We start from the raw sequence: 27,882 nt of genomic DNA on the forward strand, positions 1-27,882 counted from the left end.
AGTTGCAGTGTTGCCAAAGAAGCATAAAAACCTGCAGCAATGACAGAATCAAATCATAAAAACATTTTATGTTAGGGATATAATTGTCTGGTATTACTCATCTGACATCATCAGTTGAGGGCAGAAAAAACACAACTTACTTTCTCCAACTAACAATTCTTTAAGTAAACTGAAAGTAAACTGAACGAGTTTAGTTGGGGGAATAAAGGCATGTTTTGGAATATTGTGGTCTTGGAATGTTTTTTTTTTCTATAGTCTAAGATTTATCTGCCGATTTATATATATATATATATATATATATATATATATATATATATATATATATATTATTTAAAAAAACACATGATCAACATTTTATTTCTCAACACCAACTCATACTATCTGTCAGGGTAGTGTCAGGTGGATTGAGGGCTTTATAGAACACGGTATTGGTCACCCTATCTGTCACAGGAAGATCTTCAAGAGGCTCTGTTATTGTTGACACACGTATGGTTCTGGCCCCTCTGTCGCTTGCCAAGGCCCCAGGGCCGGAGATATTTGTGTACAATCACACAAACCTTCATATCTAATGACAGCACTGGGGATGAGTCATAGGATGTAGCAGCCAGCACCTGGCTCTCGCTCTCTGTCAATCCCTACCTGTGAAAGAGGTGCGTGAGACATATGTATTTGTGTATTGGAGCAGCCATGAATCAAAGGATCTGGTGCACTGTAATTGTCATAGAGCTTCAAATAGGAGAGCTGAATTCCAAACCGCTAAGGTAGCAGGGTGAAATACAATTTATTGTGGGAATGGTGGTCATTCAAAGTAGTCTAATGTATGTCTACTTAAACTTGTGTTTAAGGCCTTGAAAGATCTACACATTAGCCTATTTGAAGATGATTCATCTAGTTCTGTGAAACTTTAAGCATCATGATTGCATAGGCTACTCATGACACACACACACACACACACACACACACACACACACACACACACACACACACACACTTTATCCCTCCCTTCTCTTCATACAATGACTTGGTAATGGTAACCAATTGCATCACTGGGCCAGCATTGTAAGCTACAGTAAATCCAAATCTACTAAAGATGGACTGATCACCGATTGAAACAAAATACAAATTTGAATATAACATCTGTAAATGTATGGCCAACTTTATCACCCTCTGCTTACCTGACCTTCATCAAATAACGTTTTGGAAATCCACCTCCCCTCTCCAAAGGACTGAGATGCGTGTAGAGAGAGGTCAGATGCCGTTTGATCCACGAATGAAAACTCCCCCGTTGCGTCTTCTCAGCTGGCACTAAACTAACTACAGCCTGGAGTTCACCGGACGAGCTCATTTGAAAGATCACAGACTTAACTATTCCAAAGCATGTTTTAGTTACCTTCTTTATCATGTCTCGATGCTGAGAGTGGGACAGGATGTCGCGCAGAAAACAAGCAAACCCGCAGCATTTTAAGTCGGAATTTAATTTGACTTTACCCGAAAATATGGGTAAGTTTCATTTGGTTCACGTGTCGTTTCTTAATCTATTTTAATCAACACGTGTGAAATTCAGAATTGTTTATTCATCCTAAATCGGAAATGTAACGATCGTTTTTGCTCATTTATTTTATTATGAAATCACTTAGAACATATGTGGGCTATTTCAACACATCGTGTGTTTAAGGACAATACAACACAATATGTCAGTGCCAGAATATAGTAGCCTACCAGCAATTCCTTTGTCAGGGTCTATATCCTATGTGTCGTATACGGCGTTTATTGATATCAATGGTTTCAGGTATGCTGATACGAATCATTTGTGATGTGATGGGTCAGTGACTTAAAGTTAAGTATTTCTGCGTTGTTTTCTGATTGTCAACATGTCATATGAATTAAATTACATTATTATATTTGTCTTAATATCGAATTAAAATCAAAATTATCTATTGTCTCTAATGCCTAATATGATAATGAAACTGCATCAGTTTATTAATTCAGTACGCCATGGTTTTTATTTAAAATTGTCACTGAATACTTCTCTATATTGCTGGTGTGTAAGAAACTTGAATTAGAAACTAGCTGTAGAAGACTTCCCCAGGCTCGTGCCTGACACCCTCAGAGACTTTACTGTACCAAGTTCTACAGTGTTGGAAAAGCCACGAGGCCACAGAGCCTGTAACACTGAAAAATATTATTCTGTAGGCCTATTGTAAGAAGTTAATCTCATATGCAGTTTAATTACTGGGTCTAATTGTGTTATATGAAATGCCTGCTTCTCTACTTTCCTTTAACTTAAAATGTTCAGCATGACAATGAAAAACATGATAATGATCATTTCAGAGAACATTTGGGTTATTAATGTCCCCCTCTTGTCAATTTCAGGTGATGCAAATCTTTATTTGGCAACCTCCGCCACCATGGACTCTCGTGCTGCACCTGATCACACTCATGTCTGTAGCAGATGCTGTGCCGAGTTTGCTAAATTATCAGATCTCAAGGAACATCACAGAAATTGCTCTCCAAATCAGTTAGTCCTGATTGTGAATGAAAATGAAGAGTCCTATTCGGAAATGTTTTCTATTGGCTCATTATCACCTAGTACACCAGGGGAGCAGGGTGAAACAGTCAACAACTTTGAAATGAAAGAGACCAATGACCTACCAGAGGAGAGAATGGAGGAAAGTGAAGAGTATATAAATTTTTTGGGATGCAAGAGCAGCCACAGAAGTCTAGATCGACCAAGCAGCACCAGCAGCAGCACTTCCAATGGCAGTAGCACCGAGAGCATGACTGACAACATCTCATGTACCTCAGTGCTCCCGACATCTATACCTCAACCTGGCAACCCATTGGAACAGGGACGGTTCTTATGGGTCAACAGCAACGTTGTGATTGAAAACCTAGAGAGCACCAAAGTAGCTGTTGCCCAGTTTTCACAGCTGAATCATTCTGACGTCCATAGTAGTGGCAACAAAAATATGTCTGTCTCATCTCTGATGGAGCAGCTCTTGGGTTTGCAGTTGCAGCAGATCCACCAGCTACAGATGATTGATCAGATTCGTCACCAGGTCTTGCTGTTTGCCTCCCAGAAGTTAGAGGTATCAGAAACACCCTCAAGCTGCTCTCAGGACACAACATCATCGAAGCAGGCCAATCAGCTGAAGACCCTGAGCACCCATCTGTCCCAGCAGCTAGCTACGGCGGCTGGTCTAGCTCAGAGCCTGACAAGCCAGTCTGCCAGTATTGATCACTTCAAACAAATAACAGCAACAGTACAGTTACCCCAGAGCAATATTGATGGTGAAATCACACTTTCCAGTTCGGAACCCTTAAAAAGCATGGGTAAACTCGTAACTTCAGCCGTTAACAAGCAGCTTTCCAGGAAGCAGTCCACATTTGCAAGCAGTCTCTACCCACAACTCAGTTTCTTAGCCCAAACCAAACTGTCCTGTCAAGAATTAGGCACAGACACCTTCCAAAAGTCATCAAATAACTCTAGTCTACCTCAGCCATCACCCAGCAATCAAACAGTTGATAACTCGATATCAGGTATGTGTGGAATCACAGAGGACCTGAATGCCCTGACCCAGCAGAAGAAAGGCAAGTCAACCAATATGACGGGTTTTGAACAAAAAGGTTCTTCTAAAGAGGCTTTCTTCAAACACAAATGCAGATTTTGTGCCAAAGTATTTGGGAGTGACAGTGCCTTGCAGATCCATTTACGGTCCCACACTGGAGAGAGGCCATACAAATGCAACATCTGTGGGAACCGGTTCTCCACGCGAGGAAACTTGAAGGTCCACTTTCAGCGACACAAAGAGAGGTACCCTCACATCCAAATGAATCCCTACCCTGTTCCTGAAAACCTGGACAACATCCCAACAAGCACTGGGATTCCCTATGGGATGTCTATGCCACTAGAAAAAACGGTCACATGCTGGCTGGATAGCAAACCACCTTTAACCAATCTGACAACCTCTGCTGGATTGTTGCTTCCATCGGCATCACCTAAACTGCTCTCCCTCATCAAGAAAGAGGAGCCACAAGTCCATATTACTACTCCCTCCAGTCAAGTAGTGTGTGACTTTGGTGCACGAGCAAAGAGAACTGACAAGAGCACTGACCTTGCAGAGACAGGGAATAGCACCATACTTACCCTGAATCCTAAAAGTGAAGATATGAAATCCCCTTCGAAATGTGTTGCAAAAATGATCACTAAAGCAGAAGGATCATCTGACAACGTAATTACTGCTATGCAATCCAACAGCACAAATCCCAACAAGGTGGAGCAGTTCAAGGCTAAATATTTCTTTGAAGGAACCCATCCTTTACAGAACTCTGAAACCTCCAAACTCCAGCGGCTGGTGGAGAACATTGACAAGAAGGTGTCTGACCCCAATGAGTGCATTATCTGTCACCGAATCCTCAGCTGTCAGAGTGCCCTGAAAATGCATTACCGTACTCATACAGGAGAACGACCCTACAGGTGCAGAGTGTGTGGCAGATCTTTCTCCACTAAAGGGAACCTCAAGACACACCATGCCGTTCATCGTGCCACGCCACCCTTGAGAGTCCAGCACTCTTGTCCCATCTGCCAGAAGAAGTTCACCAATGCCATGGTCTTACAGCAGCACATCCGCATGCACACGGGTGGCCAGATCCCTAATGCACCACTTCTGGACCAGAGCTACTTGAAGTCAATGGACTCCGAAGACTTGGAAAGGTTTTGTAATGATGACGATGATATGGAGAACACTACTGACAGGGGAATCATGGGCATGTCCAGGTTGAATTTCTCATCTGGGCATTTGTCTCCATCATCTTCTGATAATATGGGTGCAGGTTCCTTTGATGCCCACAAGACTTGCTACAGTGGCCTAATAGGGGAGAGGCAAGACAACTGGTTGAAGACAGAGGGACTATTTGAAGAGGGTAACCAACTATACAGTTCATCATCACTTGGAGTTGACAAAAGAGGCTTGGCAGCAGGTCCTGAAACCACAACATCAAAGCAGTCTCCATCACCACACAAGAATGCTTCTGTTCATCATAACCTCTCAGGGCCTGAGGATTCATACCACACACACATCAATTCAAGACCACTGCAGCTCAATACCACTGCCATTGCATCCTTAGATCCAAAACCTTTAAATCAACTCAAAGATCCTTCTGATATGATTCTTCGTGAACGAGGTGTCTTCAGGAACACTGCATGTGATATATGTGGAAAGACCTTTGCCTGCCAAAGTGCCTTGGACATCCATTATCGAAGCCATACCAAGGAAAGACCATTCATTTGCACAGCATGTAACAGGGGCTTTTCCACAAAGGGGAACCTAAAGCAGCATATGCTAACTCATCAAATGAGGGATCTGCCCTCCCAGCTGTTTGAACCTTCTACTGCTAGCCTTGCCTCCAATTCCAACCCCTCTGTCCTGTCCATGGGCTCCCCAGTCACCATCAAGTCAGAGGTAAATGACTTCCTTAGCACCTCCTATGGGAAAGGAAAGGATCTTTTGGGCAGTCTGAGGACTTCTTCAGCTTCTGCATCTCCAGTTGTTACCACTCAGCCACCTCAACGGACACCCAAACAGCACTATTGTCAAACCTGTGGGAAGACTTTCTCTTCCTCCAGTGCTCTTCAGATTCATGAGAGGACTCACACTGGGGAAAAACCCTTTGCTTGCACCGTCTGTGGACGGGCATTCACTACCAAAGGAAATCTGAAGGTATGTTCTCTTTCCTATGTAATATTTCAATTGCTAAGAAATTAGTGCTTTCCCGATTATATGATTAATTGATGATCTATTATCTATTGATTGAGCACTGATATTTCCACGAGATTCATCATCCAGTATACTGAGCCTGCAAACATAAATAACTGTGCATCATGTATCTTCCTTCGTGAAATGTAACATATTGTTGCTCTCTTCTTAATTCAGGTCCATATGGGAACTCACATGTGGAACAGCACACCCACCAGGAGAGGCCGCAGACTGTATGTAGAGGGACCATTGACATTTACAGGAACCCATTCTGTGAAGCTCCCAGAACCTCCTCAGAAGGATACAGGGGTCCAGTCCAGCAATGGAGAATCCCTTTATTTTTGGACCCAGTACAAAGACTCCCTCTCAAAGACCTTGACCACTAGGACCAATGATGCCTCTGTCCTCCAAATGGGAGGCATGCCATACCTTTCTGGGCCTGTAGGGCACAGAGGAGGCTCACCTGTAGGGGGCATAACTGTTGGTTTGAATAAACTCCACCACAAAGACCACAACAGCCCTCTGATAATGTTAGGGAAGACTACAGTTGAAAGGCGAAGTAATTTCTGTTTCACGCGTTTGATAGAAGAGAGGAAGGAAATGATTGCCAACTAGGATGATAGATTAATTGGGTTGTTGGGGGGTTGTGATAATTTTCTTATGCCATTGAGCCAGTACACCTGGGCTCCAATTGTGATCACATACAGTAGCTGAAACTAGATATGGTGCTCAGAGAGCACAAACCTACACCCATGCATTTTGTGGCTCTGTGCGCATGCATGTCCTTGCAAGCTGGAGATATTTTGGTATTGCTGCATTCGTTAGGTTGAGAGCTTTATGCCAGTCCAAACTCCCTGTCTCTGTGACCTTCCATTGCCGAGATATGGCTGTTTCAATTCTCCCCATTGACAACAAATAGAGGGAATTGTTCGCTCCTGAGCCCAAAAAATGAATGGAGATGAATGGCCAGCTGTGTTTGGGCAGCCCATGGACTTACCCAGTGATTCAAATTTTATAGGTTCTAGGTTGGCCCATGCTACACCCCTCCACCGAGTTTAATGAAAATCTGTCTGGTAGTTTTTACGTAATCCTGCTTACAAATAAACCAAGAAATGGCTTGTGGCCCCACCGACACATGACCCTGTGATTTGGATACGCTTCAAAATTTAATACACCAGCTTGGTTGCCATGTGGTTAGAGTGTCCACCCTGAGATTGGGAGGTTGGGGGTTCGATCCCCGGCCGAGTCATACCGAAGACAAAAAAATAAAAAATGGTACTCCCTGCTTGGCACTCAGCATCAAGATTGGGGGTAAGTCCCTGCGACATACTAGCATCATGTCCAAAGCGTGTATTTGTACATCAAGATGCCTCACGCTAGGGAATCAGGGGATAGTCTCCTGTCCTATGGGCCACTAGGCTTGAGAACCATTGGTTCTCAAGGCTATTTACTTACCAAAATGTAATGGGTTCTAAGATGGAACATGCTACACCCCTCCACCAAGTTTCCTGAAAATCGGTCTGGTAGTTTTTGTGTAAACCTGGTCCAAAAAATGAATGGAGGTGAATGGTTGGCTGTGTTTGGGCACCCCGTGATTTCGATCCGCTCCAAAATTGAATGGGTTCTAAGAGGGACCATGCTACACCCCTGCACGTTTCGGGAAAATCGTGGCTGTCGCTGTGGCGGTGGTAATTATATATTGTGAAGCCAACTTTATAGCAAAGCACTGTCTCTCTGCTGTCTTGTTAGCCAGAACCATAAGTATAATGTGAATTTTATACTTGCATATAATTTCCTTAATATTATGGTTTTATCATTTTGAGGTGCTGATGATGTTTAATGGTGTATTTATTATCTTTGTGATGGATGTGCAGGGACATCAGTGTTGTAGTTCATAAGGCATGTCCGATATTTCTCAAATATTCGAATAGCACATTTGTTAAAATGTTCAGTAACAAATAAACATGTAACCTACAGTATGCATAGATTGTAGATAACATATTAATATAGTCCATTTATGATAGCTATGATTCACATGTTCTAAGACATACTGTGGTAATTATGGAAAATTACACACAACTGTTCATTGATAATTCAAGATACCATCTTAAAAAAAAGTATTCAGGTGGCTGAATGGCTGTATGTCTTGATGTTTCTCACTCCCTGTTTCTCTGAAAAGCTGATGAGGTCATGTTTGTCCTTGGTGTAGTGTGTGTGTGTGTGTGTGTGTGTGTGTGTGTGTGTGTGTGTGTGTGTGTGTGTGTGTGCGTGTGTGCGTGTGTGCGTGTGTGTGTGTGTGTGTGTGTGTGTGTGTTTTTAACAGACTTGATAGCTTTGATATGGAATTCACTCTGAATGTATCAACTGATCCAGTGATTTAACGCCAGATCATTTGTGTGCTACACCTTCCAATGTAAACAATAACTAAAGTCAGTCATTCAGGATTACCTTTAGATGATTGATTATTTGTGCTTATCTTGAAAGTTAATTTACATTGTACTTTATTATTGTGGAAGACCATAATCAAATGTTATTTTTTCAATAATAGACCATAATTCAGTGTTTTGTAATTATAATAATAAATCATTCAGTTTACTTGGTTTAAATAATTATCAAACATTTTCTCCCTTTATCAAATGTAAGCTAAGTATTTGTATAATTCTTCTCATATAGAAAGTAGCACTGTCTTCCTTCTTTGTCTTTGAAGTAAAACTAATTTAAAAGTACACCACCTTTCCACTTCACACTGTCAGCAAAACATTGCCCCACCCAGCCTATTACCTCCTCTCTGGCAGTAACAGTGCTCTGGTCAAAAGCTCAACAAACGGCCAACATCTGACTCATAATGGGCCACTAATATGTCCATTGACAGTAACCACATTCATCGCACATATCAAATCCCCTGTGAAAGAGACAGGGTCCCCGTGCTGTCACAACCTATTATACATATCTCACAGTCCCGCTGATCAGCTGACAGGGCCGAAACCTTAAACCAGCCATCCGCCATTAGCATTAGAACACGAGTAATCAACTGGAATGAACTATTGGGAAGCTGAAAACAAATCCCACCCCAAAACAGCCAAAGATATATCTGATGCAGACAGACATGAATCATACACACAGGCAGAGAGGCAAGTAGAGTAGAGATATAGTATGAAAACACACACACACACACACACACAAGTTACAGTATGATAGATATTATAGCCAAGTATTTGCCATGATCTGAAAAAAGACATATCATACACACAAAGTCCATTCTCATAATGAATAATAGCCATTATTCTTTAGAAGACTGTCAGAGCATTTTGTATGGTCCAGCAAAAGTGCAGTGTACTATCATTGCAAAAGCACAACAAATAGTGCAAGGACAAGAATGCATTCATGAGTGCATACAGTACATACTGTACATAGTTTCACACTGCAATGATTTCTTTGATGTTGGATGTCACAACAGACAAAGAAAATCCTGGACATTCACAGAATACATGGAGTATTGATAGAGCAGTGGAGGTAATGTTTGTATAACAGAGTACATGACAGTACATGACATGGGAGGCAGGGGTGCACGGGGGAGGGGTGGGGCATATAATGCGCTCAACAGCTTACTTTAAAAACTCATCACAGGCAAACAAAGGTGCTTTTCTGATCATGGCATATTTCACGGCAAAACTGCCGAGTTCAGCGTGCTGTTTGCAAGGAGGCAATTCCTTTGTAGGCAGTTCAACAGTGATCATTGCACTTTTGTTGCTGTGACAATGGAAATATTCAATAACAGAAGACCTGCCAAATCTGCAGCGGGGCGAAAATCCCCCCCCACCCCCCCCACACCCCACCCCCCCAACTGGCCAGTCTGTTGATAACAGTGTGATTATGGCTTTGCTGTCGGACGTGCCTACAGCACAGATCATTTCTGATCATAAAGCCGAGGCAACTCTTTCATAGTGACCAGGGGCCAGCACATTTGAGCCTGTCTTTCCAGAGAGAGGTTAGAGAGCTTTAACAAAGTCCGTATTTATCGATGCAGATACTAATAGGAGCTAACAGACTATAGTAGATGGCTTAGCCACTCCATGTCCATATGACAAGGAAATACTTTATAATTAGTATGGTAAGCATCAATATTTGCATAGTGTACAATGAGTTGGTCCATAATTCATGATAAATGCTCTATTGTTACTGTCATTGGCATAGGCCCACAAATCACCTCATGAGTCAAATCTTTTATGAATAAAGTTGTTCTTTAATGTGTCCATCTCATCCATTGCAGTCATTGATTTCAGTCATTAAATACTCTCATAGCTAACTGATGACTGTCTTGACTATCTGAAAATGTTATTAGTGGACTAGACACAGATACAGTATGGGACTGTCACTAATTTCTCACTGACTTGCTTTGTATCTTGTCTCAGTAACCAAAGCTCCACAAACCACTAACTCTCCTTTACTATGTAGTACAGCAATTCCCCTCTTGATAAAATAAGTCGACCACAAGTGACCCTGAATCAGGTGCTGGGTGTATAGGTTATCCTTGCCTCAGGGCTGGTGAGTTCTCTGTCCACCTCAATATCACTCAACTCCTGTCATTTGAACCTCATATCCCAGCTAAACACCTGATTTCCCCCTGCTTACACACAGCCATCCCTGCATACATGTTTGGATGAACGAATGGGGAGCCTGTGGCTACAGCATAGACGCCTGGACTGCATTCCCCAAGGCTCTGTTTGTTGTCTAGTAAACTTGTGTTGTGTTGTGCCGTGTTTTCCTCTATTTTGACGTAGAGGAGACATGACAGTTTCATTTTGCCTAATAGGTAGGACTTCCTATGCATAGCCTATTCTATGATCATTTAGACTCACGGTGTGATAGCACAATCGCAAAAGGACAGTTTGATTCTGGGGAAGTCTGGGAAGATGAGTTTTTAAAGCATGGAACTCAGACTACCTTAAAGAGACAGGGATGAAATTTGGTCTCATGCTCTTTCTATAACCTTCTATGCAGAGATCTACACAGCTTCCCTCCTTCCTCCCTGTCCTGTCATGAACATGTACAGTAGCTACCGTAGCTTACACAGCTTTGGATTTTTTTATATATATTTTTTAATCCATCACTATTATCACACTTAATGCCAAACAATACAACTATAACATTACTGCATCACATACAACGCTTACCTTTAGTACTGTCATAATTGTCCAATGTCAGTTACAGTGATGTCATAGCAGTATTAGAATACTGTTATGATTAGTATCATTCAATAAGATTGTGTTAGAATTTTTTTTGAGTCTTCAAACCATGATACTGTCCAGATTCCAGGAGGAGACTAACTAATATGGGTCCACTAAGGGTGGATAATACAGTCCTGCTCTGAAGTTCAAAATTATGTGTACAATGACAAACATGCTGCATCTCCTCCTATCTTCACCCCCCTATTATCAGTAACCTATATAATATAAATATGCAAATCCTTTTGCTCGGACATTACAATCTTCACTTCATCTCCCTAAAGATTGAATTTGCATGGTGGAGAAGGACCATGCATCATCCCATGTCATTTTGAAACCAAATATTAATCAATTGTTCAAGGCCTGAATTGGCCTGATGCTGGGTGATGTACAGCAAGGACCACAGACTTAACACTGATGTACATATTCAGCTTGGGACATGACATGATAATTCAGCTACGGCATCAAAATTCATTAAGGTCTGAATTCTACCCTTATCACTCGGGAGCACAGTCCGACTCTGAGCCTATCAGCTTGGGAGATCACACATGGGCTAGGGCACACCACCGTTTAACCTTGACTGGCCATGGCCTCGCTAAACACGGACAGAAATATACTAAGAAAAATTTATGAGAGAATGCTATGCAGAAATGAATGGAAACCGAGACAGATGGGATGCTGTTCATCGTCTTTAGTATATAATTACATAGACGCTACCAAATATTAACTTATCATTTCACTGGCATGTTTTGTTTACTAACAGTGCTGTAATGTATGGTATATTAAAGGAGTAGTAAAGGGAAAATGCATGTTTAGAAAAATCATTCAAAAACATGTTAAACTCTCGATTTCAAAGACAAGAAGCTTAACATGTTTTTTGAATGATTTTTCAAGGTGCCCACCCACATCCATTGTATGACCAAAACGGTGGTAGAGCAATTATCAGACTTTCTCAAAACTGCTAGTTTTGTTAACGTTTTGATCTGAACCATTGTATATGATCATAAGTAACCGGGGCTAAACATGCATTTTCCCTTTACTACTCCTTTACGTTTGCATTAGATTTCTTCTTTAAGTAAAAGTGGACCTCGATAGCAACAAGCATTGGCAACAATAAACTCCTGTATCTGATTACTTTGGTAGCAGGTGTTCAACTCTTGTGACTTAAACAACTGGTAACGTAATGAAGAATAGAGTAATCTCCCCTCACACAGTACCAGCTGTGTTGCACTGTCTCTGCAGCAGCTGGACTGTGGTGCCATGCTGTGTGTATGTGTGTGTGTGTGTGTGTGTGTGTGTGTGTGTGTGTGTGTGTGTGCGCGTGTGTGTGTGTGTGTGTGTGTGTGTGTGTGTGTGCGTGTGTGTGTGCATGTGTTTGTGTGTGTGTGTGTGTGTGTTTGACCCAGTAGAATTTTATCATCACTGACTGCAATTAGTCTTCTACAACAAGTAACATGCATGTAACCATGAACCCTCTAAAAGCCTAAAATGCTTACTTAACCTGCATTCGGTTGAATAAACTTTGAAAGATGCATTATTCATTATTTTAATTTCTAAAAGGCTAAATTATATCAATCACCATTTGATTCTGGTAATCAAATCAAGTAGTGGCAGGTGCACAGCCAACTGTAGTACTCAGTACTCTTTAGTAAAGTTTGCATGGAAGCAAGATCATGCCATTCATCAGCAAATTATTGTTTCTTTGGTTGCTTCATAGTTATTCATAGCTCTCAAGGCTATTACAGATGTCTCAGTGGTGAATGGTGGTCTACGCCTAAATCACCTCCAAATTTGGTTGTGTGCACAACAGTTTCCTAGCTGTCTACTCTCAAATTTGACAATCCAAATGTGTCCCTAACCTGCCAAGTCAAGAGACCCATGTCCATCTGATTTTTATAGCTTGCAATTTTAGTTTCATAATCTTGCTGATTTGTTTCTGTAATAATATAGACATGCTACTGAAAGCCACAGCATATTTGACACAGGATGGCATCACCAGATATCTGTAATTACTTTTAACATTGACATTTCTTTAAATATCAATACATATGTACAGTTTATTGTTGCTGAATGTCACCTTATCCATTAGCAACATTCTCTTCATAGACATTCAATGATTCAGTTTAACCAGCAATCAATCTGGAAATGGCTCTGACATTTCCTCGTGACCTTTGAGTTACTTGATTGTTATGTCCACACATCTCTAAATAAGGCAGTGTGACTGCTCTATGATGATCTTTTTTATTGATCAGAAAATCTGAAAAATCCATTACTTAACAAAAGCTAATAGCTGTCACCTTAAAACATGCTTTAGGACACAAGTAATTTGTTATCATTCCATGATCAGAGCAGTAAAATGCATATACTTGGAAAAACTGATATTGAGCCCATTAATGCTGAAGAATTACTGTGTTTCATAAAAGTCCAATAACTTGTAGCTTATTTCAAATGACACAATGACAGCAACACATCTCCCACAGCTGCCCACTGGTGTACTAGCCTCAGAACAAACAAAGGGTCATGCTCACCCACTGGTACAGACAGAGAGAAATGGATCAACACTGATAAATAAATGCCTGCCTGGGATACAATGGGCCTCAATTAAATGCTATTGTTTCCTCACAATCGTTCAATTATGTGCTGATGTATTAAACAGAGACACAGACTTTCACTGACTGAGGATTGTTTCATAACGGGACACTGGTGTTAAGATAAAGGACAAAGCCCTAATTTGCATGATTGTTAAACTGTACTGTATAGAGAAATTGAGGCTTAGTTTGAGATGGATCTGAAATAACTAATACAAACTGTGATGTAAAAGGAGTATACTATAGAGAGAAAGTGGCTGGTCCATGATAGTTGTCATTATTTTTTAGGAAATTGAAAGGATGCACTTTTTCTTTGTACGCTGTAATTCAACAAATGTAATTGAGAATTGTGACGCAGTGTTTGCTGCACATAATAGAACAATAAACCTGGGTAGGCTACATGTTAATATTGTGTGTCAAACATACATATGTCAAGTAGCCTTGACATATGTGATGTTTGACACAAAAGATTAACATGTAACCTACTCTATCAGGTTACTTTGCACTTTCTGCTTAATGGCTACTAACACAGACCTGTATTCCAGGCACCCAACATTGTACATAAAGTACATGAATCAAGATTCTGAACCTTAAAATAAATACAACTTATACTGTATATATGATATTGACTGCTGCTCCCGAGGTTTCATCTCAATGCACTGTGCAGCAATCGTTTGAACAAGTCTCCATCTAGTGGACGAATATGGTTTGATGATGATAGAATAGTACCCATCTCCTACATTAGACATACTGTACATAAGCACAACAACATATAAGAGCTGATTAGCTGTTTAGAGTACCAAGTTCGTCAAGTTCACAAACCACGTATCTCCAAAGAAATCACTAAAGATTTTCAGTCATGCTGGCGTTTTGAGTAGGACCATTGCATATAAAAGGCCTACAATTTGAGATCGACTGAATTCGGACTGAATTGTCCACAGCAAGACTGTGAATAAATATTACACAAAACATAAATTGCACACATTCATCCATCCACTTATAGTTGGAAAAGGATTACGGTAAATATTGGTCAGACTGGTTGCACACACTCCCTTCACAGCATGAGTTTCACTTCCTGCTCTCCTCTCTTCCTCTGGCTCCACTCTTGCATACCAGACATCTGTTCTCTGACACTTCCCTCTCTCCGTGTTCTTCCATTCCTCTTTTTGGCAAATGCATGTCAACAAGACCAACGATTCAAGTGACTCGATGTGTGAACATGTAGCCATACTGTATGTGTTTTCAAGTTGGGGCCAGCAGTGTAACATTGTGATATACACACTTATCTAGACCAGTGATTTAAAGAAGTCCAAGACAAAGATTGAACAGAACAATACCTATTTGAGGTAAGATATTGTAGTACTGTATGTTTCAGGATTAGACCTTTCTATTATCAGTTAAACCAAAATGTCTGGTTCTGGTGTTACTCTGTTGTTCAATGTCAGGGCTGTGTTATTGTGTCTTAATTTTTCAAGTATATTAGTAAAATAATGAATGCTTTGAATCAGATCTATGGTATATATGTCTAAACACATATTTCACATACTTCCTTTTCACAGGCAGTCAAATCACATCAAGCATTGTATGTAAATAATGTATGCAAAAGAGCAATTTTCAACCCAGTCCAAAATCCTTACCCATGGAGCCATTGATACATGTCATAAATCTGAGATACTGTAGAAGACTGAAAATATAGGAATAGAGGAATAAGCTAAAGATAGTTTCAGCCAAGATACTTAACATGGCAAATTATTTCATATCTGCAAGAATGATCTATTTCTTACCTTCCTCAGTTTTGTCTAAGAAGGTTGAGACAGTGAAGATGGAGCTTTCAAAACCTCGCTCAGCAACAGTTGGGACCCTGCACCCAGGTTCTGAAGCTGGGGCCAGTAGCCAGCCTCCAATTGATTCATTACATTGGGACCATAAAGACCTGAAAGCTTCAGGTAGGAGGAAGAGACCGCTTCATTATAAAATCTTGTTTGAGGAAATGTTTTCATACCTCAGAAGTGGTCAATTGTGAATGTGTGTGTGTGTGTGCGTGTGCGAGTGTGTGTGTGTGTGTGTGTGTGTGTGTGTGTGTGTGTGCGTGTGCGAGTGTGTGTGTGTGTGTGTGTGTGTGTGTGTGTGTGTTTGTGTGTGTGTGTGTGTTTGAGTGTGTGTGTGTGTGTTTGAGTGCAGACTCCAGCTCGTCCAATATGACCACCAGAGAGCTCCAGCAGCAATGGAGGACTGTGAAACAGGGACTGAAGCCGGTGAAGCTGCTTTTCAAAATCCCTTTGGCACGCATTATAGAACATACCCTGACCAAATATGTGGTGAGAACACAAGACCTCAGATCTACACTATAGAGTGGTGAAGTGATGTCATTTTGTAGGCTTTAAGTTAGCATTGCTGCCATTGTGGGGTGTAGTCCAAAATCCCTATGGGAAAAATGGAATGGGATTTGCGGAAAATGCAGAAAATAAGGTCTGTGTTTAACAGAGACTCTTGAAAAAGAGTATGTTTTGTTCTAAAAATTAAAATACATAATTCAGGACAAGTTTTGTGAATTTTGAGGCCCTTAGTTGGTTCAGAGATCGATCTTGTTGAGATATGTTAATCATTATTGAAATTAGACTGTGAGTCAAATGGCCGCCATTTTTTTTCCATAGCCTGAGCTAGTACTAGAGATCGTGGGATTTACCAAACTGAATAAATACCACACATATAAACACAAAACTGCCTTGCTAACTCAATCTTATTGTAACTAAGATATCTGCTGGAAATAAAAAATCCATGGACAGATTTATCTACTACGAACACAAAGTTCACATGCATTTTTATAGCTAGCTCAGTAAAAATGGCGGCACGTTGGAAAGACATTCGACCCAGGAGTTCAGTTTCAATAATGGTTGGCATACCACTAGCAACCTCAGAACCAACCAAAGGCTTCAAAATTGAGTTATTGTCTCTTCTGACCATCTGATTCAATTTGTTTTCTATTCACATCACACACACACGCACACACACACACACACACACACACACACACACACACACACACACACACACACACACACGGCTGCCTGTAGGCTACTGCCCAAATGTACGTCTTCTTTGACCAATTACTATGCCATTAGTTTGCCATGCATTCTGTTCAGTTACTGTTGCCTAGTTTTTCTGTTCATCTGTGTGTTCTCCAGGTGTACCAGATTGTGGTGATCCGCTCTGGCAGCTATGACTCTCAGCAGGTGATGGTGGAACGTCGCTATAGCGACTTTGTTCGTTTTAACCAAAAACTCCTGGAGGACTTCAGCGAGGAGCTGGAGGAAGTCACCCTTCCCTGCAAACTCTTGACTGGGAATTTCAACCCAGACAATATCCTGGAACGCCGTCTGGCACTCCAGGACTACTTAGCCCAGCTCTACGCTATCCGCTGCATCCGACATTCCCACCATTTCCTGGATTTCTTCACAGAGCCTGAGCAGAGGCGTGCACATGGACTACTGCGGGCAGGGCAGTTCGCCGCGGCGTTGGGACTCCTGCAGATGGTACTGGAGCTTCAGGGAAAGCTGTCACCGTGGCACAGCCCAGTCTTGCTGGTGCCCACACAGTGTGCCCTGGTAGTATGCCACCGTGATCTCAAGGAACCCGAGGCAGCATTCACCATGGCACAGAGAGCGATGCCTGCTGTGAGGCGCTATGGGCTAAAGCGCTACAGAGGGCCACTTTTGGAGCTACTGGTGGATTTGGGGTACCAGTTGGGGCGACCTGTAGCTCAGCTACAGGATGAGTTGATTCAGGTTAAGGACGCAGAGAGAGGACTGGTGTCTTTCGGCTCCTTGAAAGAGCTAGTGGTGCGGGAATTCACCTAGATTAGCTACATACACTGACCATGCTGTATCTGCTTGTGATGAGTTAAGAAAGATACATTTATAGGTAGCCTAGAGACATCACATTACAATAAATATGTTTGTTAGATTGAGCGTTCTGCTGTGGAAGCCTAGCTTACACAATGTGTAGGTTACAGGAAACAGGAAGGTTGCCTTTCTTACTCAATGTTGCACCCTAATTGGTTAATATCTTAAGAATTGTCTCTCAAATACAAATGCATGCACCCCACAAGAATACAATTCATGTTCAGACGTCATGTATCTTTAGTGTACTCAATGATGAAATAATAACAGTCAATAAAATGACATAGGCCTATCTATCACTTTTTGATTTATATTCTGTGAAAAATTATAGTGCGCTCATACCTTTTTGTTTGTTTTCTAAGGGATTTTTTTGTAATGTAATGCAATCTCAAATGGGGCAACAATAAATCAATATAATGTTAGATTATTTATTTTATTTTTAAAAATTTAATTTATTTATATATATATATATATATATATATATATATATATATATACATACAGTACATAGCTTATACAAAGGAATGCCTGAACTGCTCTGTATTGCACCTGGGTGGGATGAGTCTGTAGCTGAAGGTACTCCTCATCTGCCACAGCTCGTCAGAGAGGAGATGGGAGGGGTTGTCCAGAATGGATTCCTAGTTCCTTCAGCAATCTGATGGTAGAGGAAGCCACAAATCCTCTGAATCCCACTTCAACCGGATAGACTTTGGTATTCCAGCCACGTTGTATTACTTCTGCTGCTAGCTCTGAGTAATTTCTTACACTCCCTCTGTAGGCCTCCTTGACCAATTTCTCCCATGATGACTTCAGAGAAGGGGATCAGAGTACCAAATCTGGTCTAAGGTTGGTGGAAGCCATCTCAGGTGGAAAGATTAGCTGCTGGCCAATGTCCACTGCCACCTTCCAGTCTCAGGCTCTGCATAGGTGTCCTGTTTCCGGCTTGATAGGATGATGTTTGGGCCTTTTCCGTCCTTCTCGGACAAAAGTTGTTTCCTTCAGGGGATTTGTTGCTCTCAGGGGAAAGGAGTCAGTCACCTCCTCCTTGCTCTCTAGAGATGATGCCAGGCTCTTGAGGACCTGATTGTGCTGCCAAGTATAGCGACCTTGCGTGAGACTGATCTGATGGGGAATCTTTGGTGATGGAAGCACGTCATATCTAACTCTGATGATAAAGCTAATCTTGCTGGCTTCCACTTCTCGTAAATCACTCCTGTCTCCTCCTCGACCACCAGTTTCCTCCGCTCTGACGTTGTGGCCTTGTGCCAAGATGGTTTGCCTGCCGCAAGGCCAAAAGCACCCTCTTCGTTGCCTATGGGCGAATCGTGGTGACTCTTTGCGGCGCAACTTTATTCGTGGTCTGTAGTTTCAACATAGCGAGTTAAAGCGGGACATTCCACTCGTTTATTTCCCCACAGGATTACGCAAAAACTACCTGACCGATTTTCATGAAACTTGGTGGAGGGGTGTAGCATGGGCCAACTTAGAAACCATTACATTTTGGAGCGGATCCAAATCATGGGGTTGATCCATAAATGAAAACAAATCTTTGAACGAAGGCAGATTCCTGTGTGGGGGTGCTAGAAACACAGGGTTTGGACTGTGGTGTGCGGGAGCAAGCCCGGTGTGCACTGAATCGGCCCCTGTAGGCTGTGATCAAAGGGGGCTGCTAGAGAGCCACCCAAACACGGCCGCCCATTCACCCCCATTAATTTTTTGGATTTAGGCTCAGGAATGAAAAATACCCCCCCATTGATTGTCAATGTGGAGATTGAAATGGCCAAATCTTGACGTGGGAAGGTCACAGAGACACGTGGTTTGTACTGGCATAAAGCTCTCGACCTAACAAATGCAGTAATACCAGATATGTCCTGCTAACACGCACGTGCGCGCGCGCACAGAGCCATGAAATGCATTCATGGGCGGATTGAGGTCAACTTTCCGAGTACTATTTATAGTTTGGGATTAAATTATCGAATTTGATTGATAGTAGATGTATTGTGTAGATACATTGTTTTGTGTGTTTGTATTTTGCACAGTCTTGTTCTTGCACTATGTTTATTATTGTTATTTGTGCATGCATAGACCAAGGAGAATTCCTTGTAAAGGAGCAAGCAGAAAACTGTAATGATTTATCTACAAAGAATCTGAATTTTATTACAGACAATGCATACACATTTAGGAAAATTAATTTCAAACATATGGTATTGATTAATCATTGCATCATTTGAGATTAAGATTGAATTATAGGCCTACATCATGGTTTTCATTGCAATAGACTGGTCTACAAATGTGTAGGCCTATGCAAGCTGCCTGTCACATCTATTATGGTTGTGTGTTTCATTGTATTTAAATTGCATTCAGTTATATTAATATTGCACTTCTCATTCTGTAGCCTATCCCCGCGTCAACCACAGAAACCCGACACTTACAATCTTATGCAATCTGTGATCCACTACTCTTGGCTGCCGACCACCTGCAAATATGAACGATTGATTGCTCGAGTCTGAATTTTAAGAGAACAGCGTGAATGTGAGCTCGTGGCAACAAATAACCCTTGAGTCAGTCTGGCATGCAGGGTTTTCTAATTTAAGTCTCCGATGATTGTGTACAATATTTCAAGACATTAATACACTTTAGAAAGAAAGAAAGGCAAACTGCAATGGCTAATGACGCGAAACTCTCCAAAAACCTCTTGCGCATGAAGGTAAGCAAAGCAACGTTATTCCTAAAGTTAGCTGGCTGGCTATCTAGCAGGAACAAGCCATGCCCAGTTACAGTACAGTTAGCTGCTAACGTTAGCATTACTTAAAATGTAACGTTAGCTAACGTAGCTATCTCTCCAGTAACCAACCGTTTCACACTTTGAGATGCAATCAAGTGCGTCTATATCCAGTTCGGTGGCGAGCTAGCTAGCTACACAATCCTACCTAGTCCAAGTGGTTGGTAACTTGATCTTACTGTTTGCTACTCTGTTCTTAGTTCATGCAGAGGGGGCTTGATGCAGACACCAGGAAGCAGCTGGAGGAGGAGGAGAGAAGGATCATCAGTGATGAGCACTGGTATCTGGACCTGCCAGAACTCAAAGCAAAGGAGTATGAACTTTAACAGTGTCTACTCCACCCTGATAGTATTGGGTCTCCTCAAAATCTCCACAGTGGGCTGTTGACTTATTCTGACTCACTGTCCTCCCTTCCCTGTCTCTGGTTAGGAACTACATCATCGAGGAGAGGAGTTTTGTGCCTTGTGAAGACCTGAAGTATGGACGAATGTCATTCAAGGGGTTCAACCCAGAAGTTGAGGTATTCATTTATACATTTCCAACATAGTGTATGTATTGGTAATACAATTATTGACTTGGTATAACCTTTTCACTCGTGAAATATTGTGTCCCCTTTAGAAACTCATGGTATTGATGAATACTCAGAATGAGGTGGAGGAGGAAGAGGATGAGGAGGAGATCAGCAGAATGGAGACTGATGTCACAGATGAGGAAATGGCGAGAAGGTATGGAGTCTGCTGGGCTAAAAGACTGACTGGACGATAAGTTCTAATGTTACATCTGAGAGTGGGTTTTGTAAAACATGGCTTTCACAATGTGAGTACACTGGACGCTGCAGTTTTCAGAGTCCATCAGTGCTGTGTCATGGTGCTAGGCTGTGTGGCACAGGGTATATTCTGTACAGATGTACAGGGGCGACTGTGAAGAAGTAGAGCGGGTCGTCCAATGACTGCAGGGTCGGCGTCTCGATTCCCAGCTTCCCCTGTCCTTGAGCAGGACTATGAACCCCAAATTTCTCCCAATTAGCAGGCTAGCACCTTGCATAGCAACTGCCGCCATTGGTGTGTGAATGTGTGTGTGAGAGACCATTGTAAAGCACTTTGGATAAAAGCGCTGTATAAGTGCAGACCACTTACCATGTCCTTGTCTGTAATCTGTTTCCCCTTTGATAAATTAACACTAGTCACTAAGTACTAAACAAGTTGGACTGCCTACCCTCTTTTATAAAAACCAACAATCAATGAGTTCAGTCTTCACAGTGGCGGTATATACAGTAGGCTGTACATTGAAATATGCTTGTTTTCTTACACCTTGCAGATATGAAAGCCTGGTAGCGAACATGAAGAAGAGGTTTGCTAAGAAGCGTGAGAGGACTGTGATGGAAGAGCCGGAGGACACTAACCACAATGTTACTGAGACTAAAACAAAGAGGACCTTTCTTAAACCTCAGGACTGAAATCAGTTGTGTGGCTTGACTGTACAATTATGCAATGTTTGTGAAAACTTTTAATGATTTATTATTATTAATTGAAGCTTTATTTCACCAGGGGAGTCTATTGAGACCAAAGACTCCTTTTCAATTGTGCCCTGGTTACAAAGCAAAGCATACAAAAATAGCATACTTCAATACAACATTTTCACAAACCATGAACAAATAGGTGTGACAGCTTAGTCAAGATTCTAATGTTTCATGGATGTTATACATCCTATTGTTAAAAGATGTTATCAGGGTTATGTGATATTTTTTACAGAATATTACCCACTTGTACCATGGACAAGTGTTTCATTAAATGCATAGCCCATTTGGAGGTTTGTCTTGTTCATGCTTGCACCTGATATTCTGAGCAGTGCTCTGCTATCCTGACCTGCACACTTGACATCTTTTCGAATAATTTCATAAAGGTTCTTGTAAAGTGTGTGGACAGTTAACTAGATGGAAGAAATATACGTCCCTAAGAATAGACAGAAGTTGATTTTCCAAGTAGTTATACATGTACTGTAGTTTTAAAGTGTATCAAACACTGGCATAGGAAGACGCACATTGGTTTAACAAAACAGGCGAGAAAAGATCATGAAACTTAATGAAATAATTAACTTTTACAATTACTTCAAATGATACGCTGATTAAAAGATGAGAATAACTCATTCTAAAATTCTAAAAAGCATACTTTGCTGTTGCATCAAAATTTCAAACTGGCTTACGCTTATATATACAAGTTGCTATTTTTCAGGAATGCCTCAAATCTGTAAGAAAGTGCACTTCATGGAATTCAGAGAACGTGGGTATAGGACACAATACATGAGTTGTAGAGAGAGCAATCTTGGAAGCTTTCCCAGGAAGATTTCTCATGGGAATGACCAGAGTAGTATCCCCCGACTCCCATCACAGTGGACCGGAGTAGATACGGCATTATATTGATTAGAGTTAATGTCAAGTCTGAGGACACACTGAAGCTCAGTTCTCCTTTAATCCGTCCGGAGTGCAGCTGTTCAACTGAAACACACGTGTAATGATGATGTCATAGAGCGGCATGGGGCAGACGCGGTAGAGGAAGGGGAAGAGCCAGGCACACTGTCCTGGGGTGTAGAGGGATCTGGGGGCATCTGACATGAGAGCGTGGCACAGGTCAGCCATCACGGGACCCAGATCCTCGGAGGACCTATCGACCATCTTGACGAAGCAGTTCTGGAGAGAGGAAATGTAAGCATCGCCATAGACCTTCCTAGCATCTTGGGAGAGACTGGTCAGGATGTCCTCTTGGTATCGACTCCGATCTTTACTGCTACCAAATATATCTGTTAAGATTCAAATGAGTGGAACAGAGTTTGTTGATAAACCAAAATAAATGAATCCATAACTAGTTAAAATGCATATAAAATATTTTCGAATATTTGTTTGCCATAGCAAGACGTGTACTGCCAGCTTTCAGGCCTACACTCCAAAAACGGCATCAAATCATACATACTTGTTCTGAAGCCTGTGGGTTGAACTGTGGATACTTTGACACCCCACTTGGCCAGCTCTAGTCTCATCACCCCACTGAAAATGTCCAGGGCTCCCTTGGATGCCCCATAAGCAGCAAACCCAGGAATGGGTATGGCACCTGAAAAATATGACACTCGAAACAAACCTCTGATTTGACAGTTGTCAACAAAACCTCCACTTAGGGATAAGCATCTGAATTCCATGTCTGGGTGTGTCCAGAAGGGTGAAAAGTCCAGAATGTTGTGGAAAGAATTAAAACAATCAAGCTGAAATGATTGATAATGTCTGCACACCCAGGATAAATCTCTTTAGTACAACGACTATTTGAATGTAATGTCATGTTGCACTCTCTTGAATAAGCCCCTTAAGCTTGCGAGATCAGGACGTTCTCACGAGGCTAACCAGATCGGTCTTACCTGCTAGACTACAAACGTTCACTATCCTCCCTCTGGATCTGCGGAGCAGGGGCAGGAAGACCTGACACATCTCCACCGCCCCCAGGAAGTTCACAGCCAGACAGGATCGGTACAACGTCACCGGTAAGATCTCACTGTCGGCCACGCAACCCAGCAGCCCTGCGTTGTTCACCATCCCCCAGAGACCTGTCAATCAGAACACATCCATCCCCCAGAGACCTGTCAATCAGTAGACATCCATCTCCCAGAGGCCTGTCAATCAGAAGACATCCATCCCCCAGAACCCTGTCAATCAGAAGACATCAATCCCCCAGAGACCTGTCAATCAGAAGACATCAATCCCCCAGAGCCCTGTCAATCAGAAGACATCAATCCCCCAGAGCCCTGTCAATCAGAAGACATCCATCCCCCAGAGCCCTGTCAATCAGAAGACATCCATCCCCCAGAGCCCTGTCAATCAGAAGACATATGAGACACTGCAGATGTTGAGAGGACAGGAGGGTGATATCAGCGTCAAGTATTGTACCCTGGGTTGTTTCTATGTCACTCCTATGTGGGAACGAGCGTTGACAATGTCGTTATACTTCAGCCTTGAGATAAAATATGAAATGATATGCTAATCGCTGTGCTCCACTGTGCTATTGTGTATATTTCTCAAATAAAAACGTCTGCATCTTTCCACTGAGCAGACAACACTTTACCTGCTTCTCCAACCTGAGTGCAGATGTGTTGGTGAGCTCGTTCTATCTGCCCGCGCTTTGTCACGTCCAGTTGAAGGACCTGCAGTGACCCTCTGGCCCCCACCTGGGCCGTCCCATTGGACTCCTGCTCCCTCAGTTCCAGTGCACCAGGGCTGTTCTCATCCAAGACGCCAGCAAACACTGTCACCCCCTCGTCTCTCAGCACCTTCGCTAGAGCGTGGCCGAAACCTGTATCACAGCCTGAGAAAGGAAACATGACATCAAGTGTACTGCAGTGTACCGTTGCATTGTATAGGTTAGGATTTACTTCTGGGTGTAAAGAGCACCCATATCTATTACTCATTATTTAATTTGTTTCAATGTTGTATTATTATTGTGAGTGTATCCTACAAACAACACCATAGATTCAGATTTTTATTTAGCCAAGCAGTAGGCTTGCACCTGAAATTTGCCTTTGTCTGTTGGTGCATGGCAATAATAAATATAGCTGTAAGCAGCAATACCGGGGGCCAAGCATCAAGTGCTAATAGGGCGTCTAGGTCTTTGTGTCCCATCCTGATCTTGCGAGCTCACATTCTCTCAAAAATTAGCCTGGATAGTCTCCATAGAGAACGCATGATAGATGGTAATGTTGACACCATTTTGTTTGATCTGGCCAATAATCGAGGGGCCTCCATTAATTTGTGCTGACAAGTGTAGGCTACACAGTTTGGTGGTGTTTGGTCAAACCGTTTGGTGTTTGGTCAAACCCAGTAAGAATGTTGTAGACATTGGTCTAGAGATTGTGCCTACCAAGATTCTTTTTTTTTGCTCAAAAATCCTAGGAGGAGTAGGGATATATGTTTTTTGCAAAATTCAAAATGGTGGTAAATCTAAGAACTGGAAGTGAGGCAAATATGTTCATCGTGAGGAGTGGCATACTGTATGTATGCAAAATGTCATGACCCTAGGTCAAACAAGGCATGAGATACTGTATGCCTGTTCAAAGTTTGCACTTTCTATTGTATGTTGTTATTTTTATTTGTAATGCCCCATCATCCAATTTTTACATCAGCCCGGGGAAAACAAAAGAGATGTCAAAAGGGAAACAGCAATAACAGTCAGACAATCTGTAGTATATTTTTATACTGTACCATACTATATTATATCAATACATTTGTATTACTCTCATGTAGTAATCAATTTATTAAGAATAATGAATAAACTTGGGTTAGGGTTAGGTAGAACTGTGTTATTATAAGTAGTTTAACAGGTTAGTGACAACATATGTTCTGTCCTAAAGTAAACATTATTTTGTCCCTGAGTCAGTAAAGATAACACCTTTGAAGTCAGTTAGCCTACAGTTGTAACATGATCCCAGGAAGGACCAAGCAGCCCCATTGTCTGAGGAAGGGGGGCAAGAGCTCAGCTGATGCAAAGACCAGCTGACACCTTGACCAGTCAGAACATCAGTTGACCGTTTGTGATCATGTTTATATCCCTTGTATGCAAATTTGTTTGTCATGTGAGACCTGGCCTGAAGCCAGGACATATAAGCTGGCCGCCTCGTGAAAGAAAGTAGTATTGCCGAAGATTTGACCCTGTTAGGCATGCTCAATAAATTGATGATTCGACGATTTTGGCCTCCTTGAAGTTCTGTTTCACAAGAAGAAGATGCATCAGAAATATACAACAAATCAATCAAACAGACACCGCTAAAAGGAATCTAAGACATGTACAGTATGCCACTCATACACACAACACAACTTGCAGTAAACAAGTGGGTTTTAAGTTTGGCCCTAAATGTCTCTAGAGTGGTGACAGACGATGTTAAAAGGGGGCCTATTCCACAGTTTCGGTCCCATCACTGCAAATGTGTTTGCCTTTGGCTATTCGATGTAAAATTGGTGCCATAACCACTTGGCATGACCCTCTACCATTGTAGAAAGTTTCATAACAACTGACTTGTCGGTTTTACATAGGTGCTGCCATAGACTTCCATTGCAGAATAATAAAACTACCAATAGGGTGCCATCGCACCTTCGGTGATTACCCCCTAATAATACTAAACATAGTGAAAGAAGAAGATGACAGGACAGTGCACAATGAAGTGATGCAATATACATTATAATCTACCAAAATATACAAAATAAGCAATAAACATAGTGCAAGAACAAGACAGGAGAGTGCAAAATACAATAAGAAAGTTATATAATACACTATACAATACCATCTGCAAAATTGTACAAACTAGACTATTTCAGTGGGGGTCTCGTGCCTTGATGAAGCCAGTTGCAGTCGGAAAGAAACTGTTTTTTTGTGACTAGAGGTTTTGGTCCTGATGGACTGCAGCCTCCTAATAAAGAGGAGTTTGTAACCAGGGTGGGAGTGCCCCTCCTCATGATTAACACATTTGCCTCACTTCCTGTTCTTAGATTTTCCATCATTTCCTATTTTGCAAAAAACACTTAAATCCCTACTCCTCTTGCCCGCTTCAGGGCCCTGGAAACGTGCAGTTCCTGGAGGGATGGCAGGTTGACAGCCAATCACCCTCTTAACAAAGTGGATGACACGCTGCAGTCGGCACTTGTCGGCACTTGTCCACTGTAGATAATTATGTGTGTGTGTATCAATGTGTGTTGACTTCACCTACCTGTAATCAGCACAGCTCTCCCATGCAGTGGTAGCATCTTCTTTCCTCTAACCAGGACCACATAGCTCCACCAGAGACCGATGACCAGAACCAGAAGACCACAGTAGCCCGGAAAGGACAAAAAGCATAGAAGTCCCCCTAAAGCCAGGAGGGCCAGGGCCCAGTAGCATTCCCTATCATGGAAATTTCTCATCTTACACACCATTGCTCCAATGTGTACAGCTGACAACAACAATGAATAAAGTGAGAAGAAATACCAGAATCCAGTGTCGGAGTTCTCCATTCTTCCCTCAAACACCACAGGCCTCCTTACACTAACAACAAGCTATCACCATCCATCGTCTTTTGTTGTATGTCCCCTTGGCTCACTGACGTGCATATCAAGTGTATCTGCAAAACTGTACAACAAGTTCTTTGCCTGACGCTTGTTCAGTATCAGCCACCAATCAATGCCAGGGTTTTGTACATGTGGAAACAGGCACGTCTGGAACCTGTTCTGTGTGTCAGTCCCAGACACGCAGAGAAAAATGATCTCTTAATGATATGTGTTTTGGCATCCTTCAAAAAAACAATACTGGTATGTGCTTATCATCAACAGGTGTCTGCCAGCCAATCCACCGCTTTTCTGTCAACACTAACAGTGAGCTGACCTAGTCAGTGTAGAGGGTGACAATAACAGCAGATACATCAGTATATATCATATAGAATAGAATAGAATAGAATGTCTTTATTGTCATTGTGCCAAGGTACAACGAAATTAAATTAGCCTCAACTTGAGTGCGCTGGACAACATACAACATCAGTGTGCGGACAACATCACAATACACAGACAACATCACACAATAAGAATATCATATGAATTACAGTATGATACTGTATATGACATTTGCACCTGAG

The 27,882-nt window shown here is 41.9% G+C and overlaps 4 protein-coding genes across 4 annotated transcripts; 3 read left to right on the forward strand and 1 right to left on the reverse strand.

Annotated features, from left to right (window-relative positions):
- Window positions 1-2,777: 2,777 nt before the first annotated feature.
- Window positions 2,778-10,573, forward strand: sall1b (spalt-like transcription factor 1b; the record flags this gene model as incomplete). The annotated part of the gene is made up of 4 exons (XM_084451349.1): window positions 2,778-4,923; window positions 5,128-5,720; window positions 5,934-6,221; window positions 10,538-10,573. The coding sequence occupies 4 exons, from the start codon at window positions 2,778-2,780 to the stop codon at window positions 10,571-10,573; spliced, it is 3,063 nt and encodes a 1,020-aa protein (XP_084307475.1).
- A 4,764-nt stretch (window positions 10,574-15,337) lies between these two features.
- On the forward strand, window positions 15,338-17,426 carry snx20 (sorting nexin 20; the record flags this gene model as incomplete). The annotated part of the gene is made up of 3 exons (XM_084451350.1): window positions 15,338-15,515; window positions 15,751-15,887; window positions 16,755-17,426. 3 exons carry the CDS (start codon window positions 15,338-15,340, stop codon window positions 17,424-17,426), a joined length of 987 nt encoding a protein of 328 aa, XP_084307476.1.
- Window positions 17,427-19,999: 2,573 nt separating this feature from the next.
- On the forward strand, window positions 20,000-21,966 carry mphosph6 (M-phase phosphoprotein 6). Its single transcript, XM_084450714.1, has 5 exons — window positions 20,000-20,175; window positions 20,451-20,563; window positions 20,680-20,770; window positions 20,869-20,975; window positions 21,568-21,966. Exons 1-5 carry the CDS (start codon window positions 20,131-20,133, stop codon window positions 21,704-21,706), a joined length of 495 nt encoding a protein of 164 aa, XP_084306840.1. The 5' UTR covers window positions 20,000-20,130; the 3' UTR covers window positions 21,707-21,966.
- Window positions 21,967-22,705: 739 nt separating this feature from the next.
- Window positions 22,706-27,190, reverse strand: hsd17b2 (hydroxysteroid (17-beta) dehydrogenase 2; the record flags this gene model as incomplete). The annotated part of the gene is made up of 5 exons (XM_084451352.1): window positions 22,706-23,046; window positions 23,217-23,354; window positions 23,653-23,838; window positions 24,354-24,593; window positions 26,986-27,190. The coding sequence occupies 5 exons, from the start codon at window positions 27,188-27,190 to the stop codon at window positions 22,706-22,708; spliced, it is 1,110 nt and encodes a 369-aa protein (XP_084307478.1).
- Between the last annotated feature and the right edge of the window lie 692 nt (window positions 27,191-27,882).

Source organism: Borostomias antarcticus, assembly GCF_949987555.1.
Source record: "Borostomias antarcticus genome assembly, chromosome: 16".
NCBI lineage: Eukaryota > Metazoa > Chordata > Actinopteri > Stomiiformes > Stomiidae > Borostomias > Borostomias antarcticus.